Consider the following 19,252-nt stretch of genomic DNA (forward strand, 5'->3'; position numbering starts at 1 on the left):
TAGAGAGGGGTGAGTTAGTGAAATTTATATTAATAGCTTACTTAAAGGTCTGACATTTAAAATTATTTTAAAATAGATTAATTTCACTTAGTTTAAGATTTTAGAAAAAATTACCAAAATGTCTATGTCTTTTATGTTATTAGGAGAAACTTTGGGCCCTCTTTTGTAATTTTTGCAATTTCATAAAAGTCAGATTTATATTCTCTTCCGGTCAGGAAACACGCACCGCCTTATTCATTTTCCCTTCTCCTTTGGCGTTTTCGAAAACTCCAGAACCACCGAGAGTCATTTTTGTTCATTCTCTGCTCATCTCCTCCTCGTCGTTGTCCTTTAATTCTTCCCTCATCGTCACTGAGCTTGCTTGTTTCTTCTCCGTTGAGGATCTGCCGTGAAACGGCACTGCTTCTGGTTTCCCCTGTCTCTGGTTGCTGCCGATTTCTGATCACTGTTGATGAAGTGTGCTTAGTCTTTGCATCTTATTCCTCCTTAGCTGCTGTTGTGTTCAGATCACCGTGAATCTGCCACTGTCGAGGCCGAACTCGCAAATTCGTCTGCTCCTCTGTTCATCAACTGGTCTTCTCTTCATGCGACGGTGATGCCTGAATCTTTCTTCTCCTCTGTTAATGCGCTGCCATGGGATCGCCTCCCGTCTGTGCTGTTTGTGTGGATGTTCCAAGATCTTCTTCTCCCTCCTTCGTTCTGCGTCCTACTTTCTCCATTTTTGCTTGACTAGAACCTTCTTTTGTTCTACTCTGTCGTGATCACACGTGAGTTAGGGAGGTTCAACTTCTTCTCTTCATTTCTTTACTGCATTGGCGGTAAGTCAAGATGCATCTTTCTTCTATTTTGTGCGTGCAATTGTGTGATGTGGCTGAAAATGAGTTTTTATTGTCTTCCCTTAAATTGCAGCCGTTATGCATGTTAGAAGGATAATCAAATTAAGCTTGAGTTTAAGAACATGATTTTTGACTGATATTCCAATTATTATTATTATTATTATTATTATTATTATTGGTTAAAGAATTGAAATTGGGTTGGCTGATTGAATTCAATATCAATTTTGTGATTGGTAGGAAATGAGATATAAGGGGAAGAGGTTTGGTGTTAATCTGAGAATTAATGGATGATAAGTGTTTGATAAAATGACTCTAGGAGAGTTTTGTTTGAATATCTTAGATTTATAAAATTTGATTAGTTATTGTGATAGATACATTTAGTTTGATTGTTATTGATCCATGAATTTAACTTGTTGGTTACAAATTAAAGAAATTTAATTATTATGAATTTATATGTGACTTTAAATTCTTGGGGATAGAATGGTTATTAATAAAGTGTTGGATAAAATATGATAGGTTAGAAAATTTTAATTGTATGGTTGGAAACAATATACCGAAGAGAAGATGTTATCTCAAGTAAATAGGTTGTTATGGCTAAAGCATTATTGAGATATTATCTAAGTTCTGAAATTATTGAGAATTATAAGGTTAAAGAGTGTACAAGGTATATTATCAATTTGGAAGACATACTTGGGGTGTTTGGAAATGGTTAGTCGAGAGAATTAAAGGTTATATGTTTATTCAATGGTTTAGAATGTCATACATTAGATGTTTGATAAAAAGTCTAAGGAAAAACTTTTACGTATAAATTTTATTGCTAAAAATTTCATAAGTTATTTTTATTTTGTTTTGTTGAATGGATTCTCTTTAAAGAGATTTGTTAATTTAAAAGTAAAGTTTATTAAAATCTTATTACACTTTATAGGGTAACTGTAAAGAGGGTAGCTTGATTGGAGTTGTAAGAAATGAATTTTGAGTTTTGAAGATTCTACAGGTAAGTGGACAGCATCCCAACTGATATTTTATTAAAATCTCTTTTATTCGAATATTACATTTTTATGCAAATTATTTTTACGACAACAATGTGATTATGAGACATTTTGTTGATTAAATTACTTTATTTCGTGAAATTATTTTACCAGAATTGATCATTTTGGTTAATCAGTAAATAGAAGTTTGAATTCTAATTGTGGGATTTTATTTTTCTGGAAATCATTTTTATAGCATTAATGCGATTATTGAATATTTGTTGATTAACATTACTTTATTTTGATAAATTAGCTTTACCAAATTTAAAATGTTATTTGATCAATTAAATTAAGTTTGAACTTTGATTATAAGATTTTTATTCTAGCAAACATTGGAGGGATATAGAAAATGATTCATGCAAGTTCGAAGTTGATTTTTTTTTTATTCAGTAAATGCAAGCACGAGCATTGGATATGAAATTTGATTTTGAAAAGTTTTAATGCTTAAAAGTATTCATGCGAGTTTGATTTTGAGAATGAGAACTGTATCTTGAAAGTGAAGATTTTCTCGTATGTTTGAAAATGGTTTTAAAAAGGGACTTTGTAGAGAACACTGGTTGCTAACGGCAGTTCCGTTAGCCCTTGGCGTGCCATGGTACACCTGGCTAGCAGGGTGTTTATAGGAGGTGCTAGCCCCGTGCGATGGCCAACGCACGTGGAATGGAGGGATGGTTATTCATGAGCATCGTACTCACGTTTGTTTCGTGGCTTCAAGCTGCGTTTGGTTAGCATGACTCTCGTGGATTGTGTGTCCATGTTTGTTTCATGGCTTCGGCCATGTTTGATTACTTACCCTCATGGATTGTGTGTCCACGTTTGTTTTCGTGGCATAAGCCGCGTTTGGTTATTTACCCTCGTGAATTGTGTATCCACGTTTGTTAATTATTCTGATAAGTCCCTATATTTATGAATCCAATAGTTTGATGATTTCATGTTTTATTGGTTTTTATTTAGTAATTTGTTTATAAATATTTATTCCATTTATGTGCTTTCCTGAAATCAAGTAATATAATCATTTTTTATAATAGTTCAATGATTTGAGATTTTATTTGAAATTTATAGAGCCATTTTATTATGAAGTTTATAAAATTTTTACGAAAATTCTGTCTATTTAACTTACATAACTATTTCAAATTTTTTACTTTATTTATGTTCTATTATTTATTGTTGGGACGTTATTCACTGGAAAAGATATTTTGATCTCAGATGGTATAGTTGAATTCGTGACTCGAGATATCCACTGAGGGGTGTTATTGCTGAATTGAAGCTGAAGAATTATTTTTGTCAAATCCTAAATTGATGAAAAATTTGAACTTCATACCCACGTTGGTGTCTAGCCTTAGATGCTCCACGTAGACTACAGGTAGGATCCTTACATTTCTTTTAAAATTAAATATTTAATTTAATATTGTAATAATTTCTAACTACTCTATTAGGTGTTTAACATATTAATTTCAGAGTTTCTCCAATCATGGCTTAAGGGATATGAGTTTTGTACCCATATTCCATGCCGGTCACACTTAATTTTTGGGGTGTGACATAAGTTATCAAGTGAATTTATGCGCTCGTCACCTTCACTATCATAACTCAAATGTACAACTTCCTCCTTGAAGATCATGGACAACATGTACCTATTTATATTTTTAACCACAATCAATATAAGGGCTAAGATAGCCTTATCTTTAAAATATGAACAATTATAGATATTATTAAGGAAATTTAAAAAATTCAAATCAACATTAAATTTTATTGGATCATTTAAATCATCCAATAACAAATCAGTTGAGACCTTAATATTTATGGATCCTTTATTAACTTCAGCAATAGTCCATCATTAATTGAGATAATCTAGTTAGCAAAATTCCTAATAACATTATTAGATACCATATTATTTATTGCCATAAGTCTCATATTTCCTGTTAGTGTAAGAAGACGACAATTATCCTAGATGTTTGAAGAGTTAATGGTAGTAAAAATAATCTCTTCTCTGGATCCACATACAAAAAATAGGAAGGATCTAATTGAAGTTTCCACCAAACGCGATTATTTTTATATAACTTGCTTATCGAAACCATAATTATAACCCACTAACAATAGTATAGACAGGTCATAACATACACTTATCAACTTACTCTGATTTATCATTCATTTCGCCTACCAGATGGTAGGTGGAGGAAATTTTACCATTTGTTTAAATAAGAAAAAAAGTTGAAAAGAAAAAAAGTGAGATGAGACAAAATAGAGAGAAGATAAAATTGTAAAGAAAATATTATCTTTTATTGTGTTTAGATGAAAAGAAAAAAAATAGAAAAAAAATGAACAAATATTATAACGATTGCAATACCTTCATGTGAAAATATATTATATTTCATGTAATTTTCTTTATAAAAAGAAATTGAAGGAAAAAATTATATTAAATTTAATTTCTTCAACATAATTTATAATCAAATTACTTATTATCATATTATTATATTTTAAAACCATGTAATTTAATGAAAATATATTTTTTCTATTTAAAAAATAAACGGTGAATAATTTATTAAAAATTATAAATTTATCTCATCAAAAATGAAAGTTGGAGAAAAGGGAAACAAAACTAGAATTGCTCACAAGTTGCTCTACTTGATTGTCATCATAAAATGAAATTAGATAGAACAAAGAAATTAAGGAGGCCTATCAATGGAAAGAAGATAAAATTTTAAAAGATGAGTAAGTATGATTATGAATTTTGTACAAATAGTAAGAAATTATTTACAAGTCAAATTCTTTGATAGATTCACTTAATCATATTTTAAAAATAAATTATTTAAATTATGAAATGTTAATCACACCTTACAAGATTGGTAACACTAATAGTATCAACAAAATGAACAACCTAAACTAACAAAATATGAAATAATTAATTCTCATATAAATTACTGAAGAAACAAAAAAAATGATAAGACATTTAAATATACAATAGCCTCGAAAATAAATGAAATAAAGCAACAAAAATCAAAATTTATGAATGAACATGTATTCAATCGACTTTATTTATAATTAATATCAAGGCTGGTGTTGCAAGGAATTTTGAATTTGAACTTTTAATCAAATAAAATTTAAATTTAATTAAAGTTCAAACAAAATAATTGATTAACAACTAAAGCAAAGATGACCATTAATATAACCATTAATATATATATATATATATATAAATTGAAACAGAAATTTAAGCCATCAATTTATAATCTCAATATAATTTAAATTTAAATTTAAATTTGAGCATATTTTATAATAGTTTGCTTTTTAAATAAGTAGATTTCTTATTATCTATAACCTTATTATATAATGATAGAATAATATGATCAAAAATATATTTTTGTTTAGATTATATACTTTAAAAAAATATCAAAAATAATAGAAGAAAACATATCCTTCTTAAAATTTGGTTATCTTAATTTTTTTCACACCCTAATTTTCTATCAAACATTTACTATTAAAATAATTTTTTTACTGCAGCAAAAATATAGAGGAAAAAAATTCAAAGAACTTAAAATGGACATTATACCAAAAAAATAACAAAAGAAAAAACATGTCTAGAGCTAATAAATCATTCTTAAAAATGTTCATTTTATTTTTGTACGCCTTGATTTTCGATCAAAATGTTTAATATTAAATATATAAAAATGTTGATTTGAAATTCAAATAGATAGATCTGAGATTTTTTATTCCACCTGACACCTTTATAATTTATTACAAAACAGATATTAATTTTTCTAAAATTTTTTTAAATAAAAGGATTTTATTTAATTAAAATAATTTGATTGAATATATAATATGCCCATCTCCAATATTTTTTTAATTCTATTTCTTTTTTTACATATTTACAATTGAAATAGATAGATCCAATCCAAGGAACATAAGTGTCAAATAGATTTGGAAGATAATATGCATATTTGAAGCTTAATTTTAGGAAATCATTAAGACATATAAACAATTTTAAACATAATTCTTTTTTTAAATGTTTAAATAGATATATATTAATTGAGTTCAAGTACATAAATATTTTCAGAAATATCCTTCACAACATGGAAAATGACTTTTAATAAAAATATAATTTTAGAATTGTAAGAAAAATATAAAATAATAATTTTTGGCATATTTATAGGGTGGATGAAAACTTTAAATAGATATATATTAATTTGAATTTGAATATGATCATATTTGAATTTTAAATATATTAAAAATAATTTTTTATACATATGAAAATGAATAATTCATCTCACACTTACCTCTAAATCTGAATAATATATTTTATATATATTAAAAAGTAATAAATTATTTCAAACCTAACTCAAAGGATAAAAAATGTATCCTAAAATATAAAATTGTAGCAAATTTAAAAATAAACATGTGGTATTTTTTTTAATCTTTAACCTTACTTTTATATATATATATATATATATAATGATATTATATTCTCACTCTTTTTTTTTAAAAAAATAGCAAACATGGATTTAAATACGCTAAACCCAGCGATGGTCTGTTACTGTCTTCTTCATTTTATATATATATATATATATATATATATTTTACACAGGACAATATGTCATTAATTACATACATAAATACAAAAGAGATATTGAAAACATCAATCCAGAGAACAAGACCCAACACTGAACAATCTACCAAAACAACAAAACGTGGACCCAAACTATCGCAAATATCAGACTAGGACACCGCGCAGATTGGATGTGCATTGACTTCTTCCATATGACTTTATGGATGCCTATGAACTCCATTTATTTTAATTGAAGAATTTTTTTTTTATAGTATAGCATAATTTAGGGAGAAAACTTGTGGGTAAGTATGTAAAGCGGTTTCACAAGGATGGATGGGTTGAAAAGGTAAAAAGAAAGTGAGATAACCTTCAAAATGAATAAAAAGCAACTTCGATCTAATTGTAGCTAAATGACAAGCATCCGTGCAGATCAGAATAATACGTCTCTTATTCGAAAGATCAGATAAATAATCTCTGCTATTTAACGATGAAGTTATACAATGAATTAACCACAGGGAATAGAATACATCTCTCTATCTTCCAGCACCCACCAGGTGGAGAAATCTGAAACCAGAGAGGCTAAACGACTAGAGGTCAAAGCCTTATGACATAAATTTTTAAAAAAAGCAGTGTCAACAAGATATAATACAAAAAAAAAAAAAATATTATACAATGATCAGTGAATATAATTCAAGGATTTGAGTCATGACTAACATAAGCATCACGAGAAAAATGTAGCCATTCCAGTAGAGCTACTTCTTCCTCATTATTTACATTCCGGTTTGCACCGCTCGATCCTCCATCGTCTGGGACTTTGGGGTGATCCTCCATCTGTGTGTTCTGATCATGCGCACTCGCTGAAACTGCTAAAGGGCGCCGATCAAACGCTCGAAAGCTTCCCGATATCACGTAAACTCGGCACAAGCTGAATTCGTGCCTCAACTATGCAAAGAGGGGAAAAAAAGATCGCCAGGCATATGATAATGAACAACCGAGACGGCATAAAAAGACGGAAAAAATTGAGAGGTCGGTTCTTGATGGTACCTTAGGGGCCGCGACGGAGGATTGGTGAGAGGATTCAATAGCCCTGTATTCGTTCATCTTCCACTTGGTTTTCCTCCCGGAAGGAGCTTTCCCTCTGTAATAAACCATGGTTTTCTTCAACCCTATGACTTTATTATCAGAGGAGTAAACGTACCCCGGAGAACCCGTGGCTTTCCAATACCCGCTGGCCGTGGTTCTGTTGGGCCTTCCTCCTCTGGCTTCCCTCTCTTGTCTCGGTGAGAAGAAGAACCATTGCTCTGTGTCTCCACGACACATCTCTCCCGCGAGCTCTGCAACACATTACACCAAACCATTTTAGCGGACCCCCAACTCATATTATTCGATGAGAAGGTGAAGAGTTAAGAGTAGAGAAGTACTGGGAAGTTGGGAGGGCTCAAAATCATAAATGCCAATGTCAGGGATGACTCTGTTGATGCGGTCGAATCGACCTTGAAGCCTGTTATGGAGGTAGAAAGCTACTAGCTCTTCCTCTGTTGGGTAGAAGCGAAAACCAGGAGGGAGATCTTCCATTGATGCTTGTGTGTGTGGGGGCATCACCAATGAGCAGAGAAGAGAGGCAACGAGTAAATAAAGGGGTTGGCCTGTTGGCTGTGGCTGGAAGAAAAATTGAGAAGAAGAAGAAGAAGAAGAAGAAATGGCGAGTTTGGATTGGAGGGAAACTTCCACGCGCACGCGGTTTGGAGAGCAAGAAGGCGTCTTCTCTTCATACCCCTCACTGTTCTGTCTTTATCATGATTCTCCAACAAAATCCCGCCTTTGAATCGGTCTTGCTCTCTTTAATTTAATCTTAGTTTTCGTTATGCGCTGGCATTTTTTTTTTTCAAAAAGAAAAAAAAAACTAAGCTAATCTGCTTGCGCTTTGATAAACATGATTAAGCGTCAATTATTTGAAAAGAGGTGGAAAAATGAACAGACGATGGACCATATAACATTAGACTTCTCAAGTCAATTTTCTTGATAATCGATATTTGACTTCTTTTTTGTGCATGATTACAAGGATAACCAGCAGTCTTATCTTATTATGCGGGAACAATTGCATCAATTAAATGATGTCATTATATTCTATCAATAATTAAATATTTAGATATATGAACTAAAAAAAAATCTCTTTCTATAACTCATTGGGTCTTTCTGTCTTCTTTTATCCCTGTTCATAAGACTTAAATTATTTTTTTCATCCTTCTTCCTGATACCTCCAAACAGTCTCCTGTGTACCTGTTAGAATTTTCTACTTTTTTTTTTTTTTTTGGTTAATAGGCGCCATAACCACACCAACTATCTCATATGATCATTGCAAGATATGAATCTAAACACAGGAGGTAAGAAGATATTTTTGTTGGCCATTATTAGATGCTGCTAGGGTGACACTTAATGGGGATGGAGGGATAATTATATTTCAAATCAAGAAACTGCTTGTGTTGGGCAAAGTCTCAAGGACTTGAGCAAGAAAAAGGGGAGTCGTATAGATGCCAACAAAGGAGGGGTGGACTCGGTTTCTACTAAAATTTAAAAAGGCAAGCGACCAAGTCACGTCTGAGTTCCAACGGTGGTGCGAGCCCAACCCAACTACTGTCGCTTAACCCATAGCTGGTAATGACAAATTGTGATATTTGTACCTGAATCTGCCATTGGTGGATTATTGAGGAAGTGCGAGTGGAGGAAGACGGAGACTTAAATAAATGAGCGAGAAAAAAAAAATTGTGCCTTGAAAAATTTACTAATTTTACTTCTATTATACTTTAACAATCAATTTCATTTTGCTCCAATATGGCTTACGCGTTACCGGCTGTGCTGTTGCTATTGGGCCAAGCATTGATGATTACTCCTCTGTCCTATTTACAATTTTTTGCTCTTATTAAATATTTTTAATAAAAATATTAATAATGATATTTAAAAATATTTTTTAAAAGTAAAGGTAAAAACATGTTAAATTATAAGATAAAGTTAATAAAATTTATAATTTCTTGATTCAGATACAATATTTAAAAATGATTTATAAACAAGATAAAAGAGAGTAAATTTGACAGATTCTTTAAATTTTAGTGTGACCTAAAATTATTTTGAACGAAAACTAAATGACAGATTGAGGAAGGCAGCATGACCCATTAGTCAAAACCATGTGCAAAATCGTGCACCGGACCACGTCCTTCCTATACAAATATATATATATATATATATATATATTATTCAGTGTAAAATAATAATTAAGTTTTAATACGTAAAAAATGCGTAGTATTATATAATCAATAATCAATCATTATATAATTTTTCAGGAAATAAATGGTTTATGAATAATAACAGGATTCAATATCGTGTGACTTGTCTTGGGTTGCAATTTGCATGATTTATTTATCTGTATTAATTTTTTAAAATATTGAATTTATTGTTAATTGTAATCACATTAATAAACCCCACATTTGTAGAATTACAAAAACCAAAGATACATCCATGCCATTTTAATGTCTAAAAATACCAAAGACTTCGTTTATATGGTCTTCACGCACACTATAAATTTGGGACGTAATTTGACATTGGAGAGATGGTATTGGAGGCATGTATTGTTGAATGTATCTTGAAACATGAGGCGGTGATCCAGCGAGACAGTTGAGAGCTGTGACACAAAATTCAACTACTTTACTTTTATAACGCGCCTTCCAAGTTATAGAATGCCCGACGCTTTGTTTCTGCTGGGCCATCCAACCTGCTCCTTTTATCTCAACTTGCCGCATTCATGACGAACATTCAGCATCATTTTGTGAAGTCATCGGCGTTATAAAGACTAACAAGTGAATAGACAGTAATAATGGCACTTCAGATAGTGAAATCTCCATCCAAATCAGAGACAGAAAATGCCCTTATTGTGGCTTCTGCTCCTCTATGCATTGACTTGTAAATCACAAAATTTGCAAAGAGGTCAAATCTCAATCTTCACACGCGGACTCTGTCTGATGTCATCTTCTTGATGCCCCGAATCTGCATTTTTTCAATCTTATTATATGTTCGTGTGTGCGTGAACAACAAATAATCAGGCGTACATTATCGTTCTAGAATTGTAAAATAATTTGATCTAAGAGGCCTGTGGTTTCAAATTCAATGCACGGGGGATTCATCACTCCTCCAATTGTACAGTGGGGTGGCATATAATTTGAATTCAAGAAACTTGCTGTTATAATAGCACACTATCTCATCATTTAAAATCTTCATCAGTTTGCCTTCTATCACTCCTTTACTCCATTAATGACAAAATTCGATCTACCTTTGAAACTATTCCTATGCCTGACTTTTAATTTTATTTCGCATTCGGTATTCGTAGAGCTACTAGCCATCACGACTAATTTGAATCGAAGTTCTGGCTAGTGACGAAGTAGGCCCATTTCCAAAGGTGTTCTCTTTGAACTCAGTACAGTGCCATCAAACCAATCCCTTTTCGGCTATTCCTGTATTTGACCTTGACTGCCGTATGAAACTCATCTCCAAACAAATTACATTATTCTGTTGGGTTTTAAGTGGGGGGAAAGCAAAATATGTTTCAGTCAAGGAGACTGGGGAAATCATATATAAAAGTTGGGGCAAAGTGATTCTTGCAGTTTAGGAACTTATATTACAGACTGTCCTCTGTTTTATTTTACACTTGCAGATATTTATATTGTGTGACAGCACTTGTGATTGCTTGCAAAAGTAAAATTTTCTGACTGTATTTCTTTTTACCCTCTAGCAGCATGTATGAATGTCACCGGAGTAAGGCCTACTAGCAGCTTTCTTTTACTTTTTACTTCACATCATCCCAATAAGAGGAGCATAACAACGAAAAATTCTTTGAATCCCTAAAGACACTTTAGGTGAAATATAGAAGAGAGACTGAGACAGAGATGCAGGCCACACGCTTTAAAAATAAAAAAAATGGTGCCTACCATTTTCTTGTTACTTCTTCACATTATATTTGAAGTTTGCTCAAGGAGATTCACATATAAAGTTGACAAGTAAATATAATGTTACCAAATACATACATTAAGATATCAGACATCAGACGTTAGTTACCATATCTGCCACATCACTCATCCCATAGTAATGCAGCAGAGCTCTTGGATCGCTCTCCCCTCTTAGAAACGTTATACCATTTAAGTTTTAGTACTTTTACTTGCAGTTTTGACTGCTTCTGTATATTCATTATAGGAAGGAAAATAGAAAGGAGGAATTCTCTCCTCCTAGTTTCCTCCCTGTCCAAATGAAGTGGTAGTGTTGCATTACAAAACAGCTCCCACGAACAATTTGGGAATCTTCTCTTTCTCAACCTCTTTATTGTCCCCTCCCATTCGAATAAAACTACTGTATTTGGAAAACTACGATACAGGACTTCAAATGCCCCTAATTTACATAAAAAAACTACCTCTATTAATTGCATAAATTGATGTAGTCATTAATGGTAGTTTAATTAAAAAAATGATAAATATAAGACAAAGTAAATTAAGATCTTAAACCAAATCATACTCATTAACTAGCCCCACTATAAGTTCTCTCTCTCTCTCTCTATTTTTTGCCTCTTGTGACATCGTTTGGCCTCGCCGGCTTTGTCAAAGCACCACGTGTTAACTTTCGTTTTCTTTGGTCCTATTGCTTTCTACTGCTTGGTTTATGCAGCCCACATGCTGGTTATAATTAGAAGTTGCATCATTCCTTTCATTTTCTTGAATATCCTCTGTACATAAATGTTTATCCGATCTCATGAGATATCTCTTGAAATTTAAACCACCAGAGAATTATAACTAAACACAACAAATTCGAGCCCGAGAAGAGTATAATCTAAAACTAGTGCTTCATGAACTAGCACTATGATTAACATGAGATTGACATACATGGACAAGGAAGCAAACACCATATACATGCCTGCTTTTAAACAGAGAAAAACTAACCTTCTTCCCGGGCCGCTTAACAAGAGTTGGGCATAGATACAGATCTTACAATACTGCCACTTTTACTTACGTCACATATATATATGAGGGGTGTACTTATTAATAACAGTGCACAAGCACTTTGATCTTACAGGAACACACAATCAGGGTATTCCAATGATGGGGAAGAAGGGGACATAATAGCTAGAGGGTGCCAAACCCCACTCTGGAGGCAGAGGGAGATCAACGGTTTTGGAGGAGCCTAGCTCAGATTTTGCGTGGAAGCTCAGAGGAGTAGATATGGTGAAGGTGTTGGGCTCTCTGGCCTTCACAATTCGAGAGAACATGCTCTTCCTCGAAGTGTAAAGTTGTTCTGGTCCTCCCACAAGTTGTGCAACACACCTCCCTGAGTCTGTGGGAAGTTTAACCTTGAAGGACCCATCATGTTCTGTAGTTGCCACCCCCAACTTCTTCACTTTCTCACACTTCACCGAAACCTTGATTCCTGAAAAGTTGAAACCACATAGCATAAGAATAGAGTGAAAGCTAGTGAGTTTCATATGAATGGTTATGAGACAAACCAGAGAGGTCGAAATTGCTGGGGCAGTCAAGGCAGGAGACTTTGGCCTTTACTTCTTGGCATGTGGAGGGGTCAATTGTGGCTAGAGCTAATGCAAAGAGCAGAGCTGTGGTGAGCTGAGGAAACGCCATAGAAGGAAGCAACTGGCAATGGCTGACAGAGGAGTTCCACATTTGAAGTCTGGAGTCTGAAGAGAAGAAGGACAAGTTTGCAGCTTATAACGTGAGAGTAATAAATGAGGGGACCTAAAGCTGACAATAGTGGTTGGTCTTCATAGATTGCAGTAAGTATTGTTCAGGGAAACTTGTCAAATATCATAAATATATGGGAAATTTCTATACTGTAATAATAATAATTTTATGTTTTATGTGGACGTTGAGCACACTGACGGTGTGAACTTCAATTATTTATCAACATGTTACGATAACGAGTACAGAAGATGTTATCAGTAATTATATCTGAGCACAAAAAATAAATATTTACAGGGAAGAGTACCAATTTTTTTATTTGTTTACGGATCAGCGATTTATTAACGTGAATTCTTGAGCACATCTGCCTTGCTTTTTCTTATTACAGTTCGTAGTTGAATCATGTCGTGTACACAACACGCTAAAGATCATTGGAAAGCTTTTTTAGTTAAAAATTCAAAAGTGAAGACAAGAGTTGAATGAAGTAGCCGAAATACTACCTCGGTGCCTGTTTATAATTATGGCTTATTTCTTACAAATGAGCCTGGAAGTAGTAGAATATAGGATGTTGTGTGCAAAATGTAGTATACGGATTTGGGGTGCTGTACCAAGTAGCTGAAAAATTCTTAATCATAACAAGGCACGAGGGTAAGAGGAACCAGATTTTTATGATGAGAACAAAGCCTAGATTCTATGATGATTTTGTGGAGATTTTGGCAGCGAGTTGTGAGAGACTATTAATGAAGCGTAAGTGGGAGATCATGATGATGACTGTGCTAAACCCCCAAGCCCCTGAGGCCACGACACATGGGTAGACATGACAAAGATATTTCGAAATATGCATGCCACATTTAATATGAAATCATGTCATAAAGTTGGCGTCTATAGTAGTATAGCTCAAATGACAAAACCATAAAACATGGGATTTATAAACGTGGTTGGTCTGATAGTCTATCATCTCCCGTGGATTTCACTCTGGGCAATGAAACTTCACTATTAACCGCGGCCTGTTGGGACCTTTTACAGCTACATGAATGTCGCCCCCGGAGAAGTTTCGAAATCACCTAAAAGCATAGCGGATGAAATTAATTAATCAATATGTTTTGTTCAATAATAAGAATAGGATGTTGAAATCAAGAAATTAAAAATATAGAATTGGGTTTTGTTATTAGAAAAAGAAAATTGTAACCGCCAACAGCTTGGTTTAATTGGCGGTGTTCTAACAACTTCACCAAAGTTTTCAAACTTAAATTCTAATAACCAGTATGTTAGGAAGAGTTTTGTCGCCCTTGTAATCTTACCTAACTCAATTCAGCTTAATTTAGCTCTTGTTAAGTCACACAGTTACAGCGAAGCAAGCTTAATAGAGTGGTCCTATTCTAAAATGAAAATTTAAAGAAATAGTCAACCAAATATTTCTTTGGTGTGATGGCGGGAAATCTACAAGGTCTAAATATTTCGTCATAAAAAGCAAATCTTTGCTGTCTCCCACCGGTGGACTGATTAATAGATGAAACAAGGATGCCCGACATATCAACTAATTCACTTCAATGCGATTCTGAGGCTCACCGATTAAGAAGGAGTTCAAGTCCAAGTCTTGGCCCTACGAGGAAGAAGCCTACAGGCCACGAGGGTCATTTTCTATCCGGTGGCTTGATAAATACGCAACGCACGAATTTCAATTTTGTTGAAATCATTTCGTGCTTTCATTTGAGAGCAAAGATCCCATCACTTGCGTCAACTTTCAAACTGTGTCTGTGAACTCTCGCCCATGAAAATAGTGTCAGGGTGTTCCTTTTAATTTTCCATTTAACATCCTGAATCACCGGATCTCAATCTTCTCCCGGGAAAATTCAACCTTTTCTTACGAAACGACATGATAGAGGTGCTCTCCCTGGGTGCTTCCAATGAGACTCATAAAATTATAACCGTTGGAGCCATCTAGAGTTAGACCGTACAGCAACCATTCTTATTACTGATATCAGCATCAATATCCACGGACTATGAACATTTCTTAAAGTAATGATTAAGTCATTTTGCAGGTTTAATGAGTCCAATTGGCCTCTTTAACTCGCCAAATTTAAGATATTGTACAGACTTATTCATTCAATGAGAAAACCGCATCCAATCAATACTTCTAAAGTATGCAACAAACAATTGGATTCATTTACAGCCTCTACCAACTCATGATTGCGTTTTTTGGGAAAGGACTTCCAAAGTAAAGATGCAGTTACGAGAATCAACATGACAACCTGCTCCCCGCAAAAGTAATTAAATAAGAGACAGACGGAGGTCGGAGGAAGCATCCTAAAGATGGCATCCTTTATGGTAGAAGCCTGGACACTCCTAAAAGAGAGAGTGACATTTGATACGAACAGTGTTCGGGGTAAAATCTAGTGTGATTCACAGTCATGCCTGCAACTTCTTTTTGAAGCAAAAGCAATAACGGCAGTTACTATGCCTGCCATCAAAGTTCACAGGAAGGTCCTGATGCAGGAAGTTGATAGTCATGAGGAAATATAACTTAAGCCTTTTTAGCTCTCATCCATAATGAAGTTTTCAAAAACGAATCATAGATGATGATGATGATTTATATAACTAAATCATCACATACGAACTAACGAAAATAAAGAAATAACTTTTCAATATAGAAGGAAGCCAGCAACAAGTAAAAAAAAGTACAGTGGGTCGTCACATAACTAAAAACATGTACAACTAGCAACCACATTGAAAACGGCAATCCTTTGGTGAGTGCTACTGTCTTCGCATCTCCAGTGTCTGATGCCACGAGGGGATTAGATTAAAAACACTAATGCAGGATCGGACGATGAATCCAGTTATTTTCTTCCCCAAGTTGGAATTTATTTCTAATCTGACACCATTATAGCCAAACATCTGAATTGGTGATACATAACTGAAGTAGAATCAATATATAAAATAAAACATCAATCACCTGATTTAAAGAATACGGGAGAAGAGCAAAAAGTGGAATGATTTCCAGTGTGTGAGTGATATATATATATACATATATATATATATATCATAATCCCTAAACATAATGCACACTGCTAGTTTCCTACAAAGTACTTGCTTTTATCAGTTTTTCCCCATTCCTCCAAATTTCCCTCCAACCAAGCTATGCCTGATTGGCCAAAGGCTTGGATTTGTTGCCACTTCCTAATTCCTAATTCCTAATTCCTAATTCATTCAAGGGTGAGAGATTGGGCTTTCTCATAATTAAATATATTTTGAAAACTTCTTCACCATTTTACTTTATAATTTAATAACTTCACTAGGCACCCAATGACTAATGGTTTAAGAAAAAGAATCCAATAGCCAATCAAAGAAACAAGAGCTCTATTTCTAATGCTTTGTGGTTCTGAGAGAAAAGTGCACTGTCTGGAAACAAAAACATATCACCATTCACCAACAATGCATCATCATAAATTCACTAAAAACAAGACCATGCAAAGCACCATAAGCCAATGTCAGTTGACGGAGTCACTGCACGCGAGCAGCTTCTCTCCATTATTGGCACCAAAATCATGACATCATTTTGGTGTCATCCTATCTCTCCGTTTCATCTACTACATCAATGGCATGCATTTTTTCGCAACTATTATGCACCATATCAACAAAGATAACTGCAGCAGTTTGACTTGAATTTAGTCAAATTGATCTTTATGTTGCTCCTTCCAGTAAGATCTTGGCACAGGCTTCCTGCTCCTATTATCAAAGCTGTGTTTCAAAGAAACAGTCCAGAAAACTGCAACCGAACCAGTTGGAAATTTCAGAGGCAACTGAGTGCTGTGCTTCTTGAATTCTTTATTTGCGTACCACTCCAGGCAGCCAAAAATCATAGTTATTGAGTCTGCCTTTATTGTCTGCCGATGCAGTTTGCAACCAACACAGGCTGCAACAAGCTACAACTTCAATTAACAGCAAACTCGAGAGCAAATTACAGCAGCATCCACAGAACCCCGGAAGCAAAATTACAGAAAACTTCGGAAAAAACAAGGAGCAAAATAGCAGCAACTTCAATTAATGGAAGGCAAGAACACGAGATTGTTCATGAAAGGAAAATAAAACAGGTTAGGAACAATCATCCACAGACCTTTTAAATGCAGATAGCAGCATCTCAGTCAACTCAGAACCTCGAAACGCACTGCCAAAGGTTCAGAAACGCAGGTGATTGAATTTGAAATAGTGCCACTGAATATGGCTTCAATAAGGCAGCATTGATATCAGGAGGCAAGAGCCACATGTTAAGATCCCACCAGAAGGAACAACAAACAGCTAAGATTTTGGAAAATTCCTAATTGTCCAAAATCATGCGAAAATGCAACATTAAAATTAGCTGACACGCTACATTCTAGTTTTCAGGGACGCACGCTGTCAACGTAACAAGTGAATGGAATGGATGGAAGGATAAAGTCAAAATGATGGCACGATGCTGGCAAAAAATGGAGAGAAGCCAGACACGGGAAAAGGGAGTAAACAGACTCATTTTGTAAACTCATTATTTTTAATCCCAGAAGAGAAGGGAAAAAGAAGTAATTAGACCGCAATAGAGTACAATATAGTGGTGAGAGCTATACCAAATTTTTTATGCATCCGTATATAAGTTATCGAATCTCAGGTGTTTCAAATAAAGAAATGAACTGATCTCAGTAAGGTGCATTGTATATCACCCAAAGCCTTAGTTCGCGCCAACAAAATTCACCTCTATTTTGACTCGAATAGAAGGTACACTGTAATCTCAGAGCACATCCGATGATTTAATTTTGGAAAAACACATTATAAAGGTATGTTCTTGTTCAAATGATCAGAACCAGAACGTGTCCAGTGAAAACGACAGGATATACAAAATCACCCTCTTAAAATCAGGGAAATAAAACATTAATGAGCTCATAAATGACCGAATCTTTTTTGACTCAACGCTGCGCCATGCCTAGTTCTTGAAGAGCAAGTTTTAGAGGCTAAAGAGTCACCAGAAAGAAAATTTAAAATAGTGTCCTGCTTCATGCTTGTAATGGAGCGGCAATTGGACACTAAAATACACTAGTTCAGAACAAATTTAGACTGGAAATGTCAAGTGTAGTCAAACGAAGAAAATTCAAAGAAAATGTATCCCCAGAATTACGAGTGCCCGAATACTTCAATCAAGAAAACCTGTTTGCCGCCAAACCGCATTCCTAACCTGGCGCAAATCCCTCCCTTTCAACGTCCTCCCCGCTCCTTCAAGAACCGAGCTAGCGAGCATAGGCGACTGCGCAGAATTTCTTGCCACAATCTGATGCGGGGGAAGCATTTCCTCTCCCTCATCGCCTTCGTCACCATCGTCATCGTCAAATTCCCGGCGTCTACTCCTCGCCATCATCATTGCTGGCGACATAACCGGAACGTTCACCGGCGCAGACTGGGGGTACTTCCCAGAGGATGATGAAGTATAGGATGGAATACGTTCATGCGGCGGCTTCGGAATTGCAGGGATCGAACGGGAGGACGAGGAGGAGGTGGAAGACACAGATGCCTTGTGAAATAGGTGCGAGGTGTTTCGAGCATTCGGGGACGGTTCATTTTCAGGCAAAGCAGCGAGAATGCCAAACGTGTCGAGCGGGCCAAGACCCCTGTGGTTGGGCTGAAAGTGGTTGCGTGGGGTGGATGAGGCGGAGGAAGATGAAGGGGTGGAGGAATGATTAGGTTCAGTACAGTGTTCGCTCATGAAAACAACGACATCTTCACTGAGTTCGTCACCGCCATTGGTCCTTGCGGAGGAGCTAGGGTTTTCAAATAGCGGCGCATGGGTTGAAACGCCAAGGAAGCGCTCGGTGGAGATGGGCTTGCGGTGGCGGGAGCGATTGGGATCGTAAAGATCCATAGTAGTTGGGAGTGTAGCTGGATAATAGCCTGAGTTGGGAATCTCACAGAACGCTGGACAGTAGGGACTGGGCAGGTTTCCGCATCTTACAGGGTGGAGGCCGGTGTAGCGTGCCGGGCGCGTGACTTCAACACCTTTGCCCTCCTATGTGGGTATCTATTTAATCAATACATTGCGCATTTCACACATTAAAATTTAACAACTCCAAAAAGTTCAGAAGTGATATTTCCTGGGTTTTGAGAGAA

The 19,252-nt window shown here is 34.9% G+C and overlaps 3 protein-coding genes and 1 long non-coding RNA gene across 4 annotated transcripts; 1 reads left to right on the top strand and 3 right to left on the bottom strand.

Moving 5' to 3' along the window:
* The first annotated feature begins 262 nt into the window (after nucleotides 1-262).
* Nucleotides 263-3,456, top strand: LOC129314911 (uncharacterized). The gene is made up of 3 exons (XR_008594320.1): nucleotides 263-818; nucleotides 1,762-1,830; nucleotides 3,071-3,456. It is a non-coding gene; the product is annotated as an uncharacterized LOC129314911 (long non-coding RNA).
* A 3,356-nt stretch (nucleotides 3,457-6,812) lies between these two features.
* Nucleotides 6,813-8,191, bottom strand: LOC129316159 (NAC domain-containing protein 90-like). Its single transcript, XM_054960450.1, has 3 exons — nucleotides 7,826-8,191; nucleotides 7,449-7,738; nucleotides 6,813-7,346 (listed from the first exon to the last, which is right to left on the bottom strand). Exons 1-3 carry the CDS (start codon nucleotides 8,001-8,003, stop codon nucleotides 7,095-7,097), a joined length of 720 nt encoding a protein of 239 aa, XP_054816425.1. The 5' UTR covers nucleotides 8,004-8,191; the 3' UTR covers nucleotides 6,813-7,094.
* Nucleotides 8,192-12,246: 4,055 nt separating this feature from the next.
* On the bottom strand, nucleotides 12,247-13,188 carry LOC129316362 (uncharacterized). The gene is made up of 2 exons (XM_054960745.1): nucleotides 12,940-13,188; nucleotides 12,247-12,863 (listed from the first exon to the last, which is right to left on the bottom strand). The coding sequence occupies exons 1-2, from the start codon at nucleotides 13,109-13,111 to the stop codon at nucleotides 12,523-12,525; spliced, it is 513 nt and encodes a 170-aa protein (XP_054816720.1). The 5' UTR covers nucleotides 13,112-13,188; the 3' UTR covers nucleotides 12,247-12,522.
* A 4,715-nt stretch (nucleotides 13,189-17,903) lies between these two features.
* Nucleotides 17,904-19,153, bottom strand: LOC129315269 (protein S40-7-like). The gene has a single exon (XM_054958861.1). The coding sequence runs from the start codon at nucleotides 19,005-19,007 to the stop codon at nucleotides 18,285-18,287; it is 723 nt and encodes a 240-aa protein (XP_054814836.1). The 5' UTR covers nucleotides 19,008-19,153; the 3' UTR covers nucleotides 17,904-18,284.
* Nucleotides 19,154-19,252: the final 99 nt, after the last annotated feature.

This window comes from Prosopis cineraria, unplaced genomic scaffold (genome assembly GCF_029017545.1).
Source record: "Prosopis cineraria cultivar Desert tree isolate PC_DT_omini unplaced genomic scaffold, ASM2901754v1 PC7, whole genome shotgun sequence".
In the NCBI taxonomy this organism is placed as follows: Eukaryota; Viridiplantae; Streptophyta; class Magnoliopsida; order Fabales; family Fabaceae; genus Prosopis; species Prosopis cineraria.

Excerpts from the sequence above, each read along its gene's own strand:
- LOC129316159 (XM_054960450.1), bottom strand. The coding sequence starts at position 8,003 with ATGCCCCCACACACACAAGCATCAATGGAAGATCTCCCTCCTGGTTTT. Across the intron at positions 7,739-7,825 it reads TGAGCCCTCCCAACTTCCCA|AGCTCGCGGGAGAGATGTGT; the intron begins GTACTTCTCTAC and ends AATGTGTTGCAG. Across the intron at positions 7,347-7,448 it reads CCTCCGTCGCGGCCCCTAAG|TTGAGGCACGAATTCAGCTT; the intron begins GTACCATCAAGA and ends CTCTTTGCATAG.
- LOC129316362 (XM_054960745.1), bottom strand. The coding sequence starts at position 13,111 with ATGTGGAACTCCTCTGTCAGCCATTGCCAGTTGCTTCCTTCTATGGCG. Across the intron at positions 12,864-12,939 it reads CAGCAATTTCGACCTCTCTG|GAATCAAGGTTTCGGTGAAG; the intron begins GTTTGTCTCATA and ends TCAACTTTTCAG.
- LOC129315269 (XM_054958861.1), bottom strand. The coding sequence starts at position 19,007 with ATGGATCTTTACGATCCCAATCGCTCCCGCCACCGCAAGCCCATCTCC.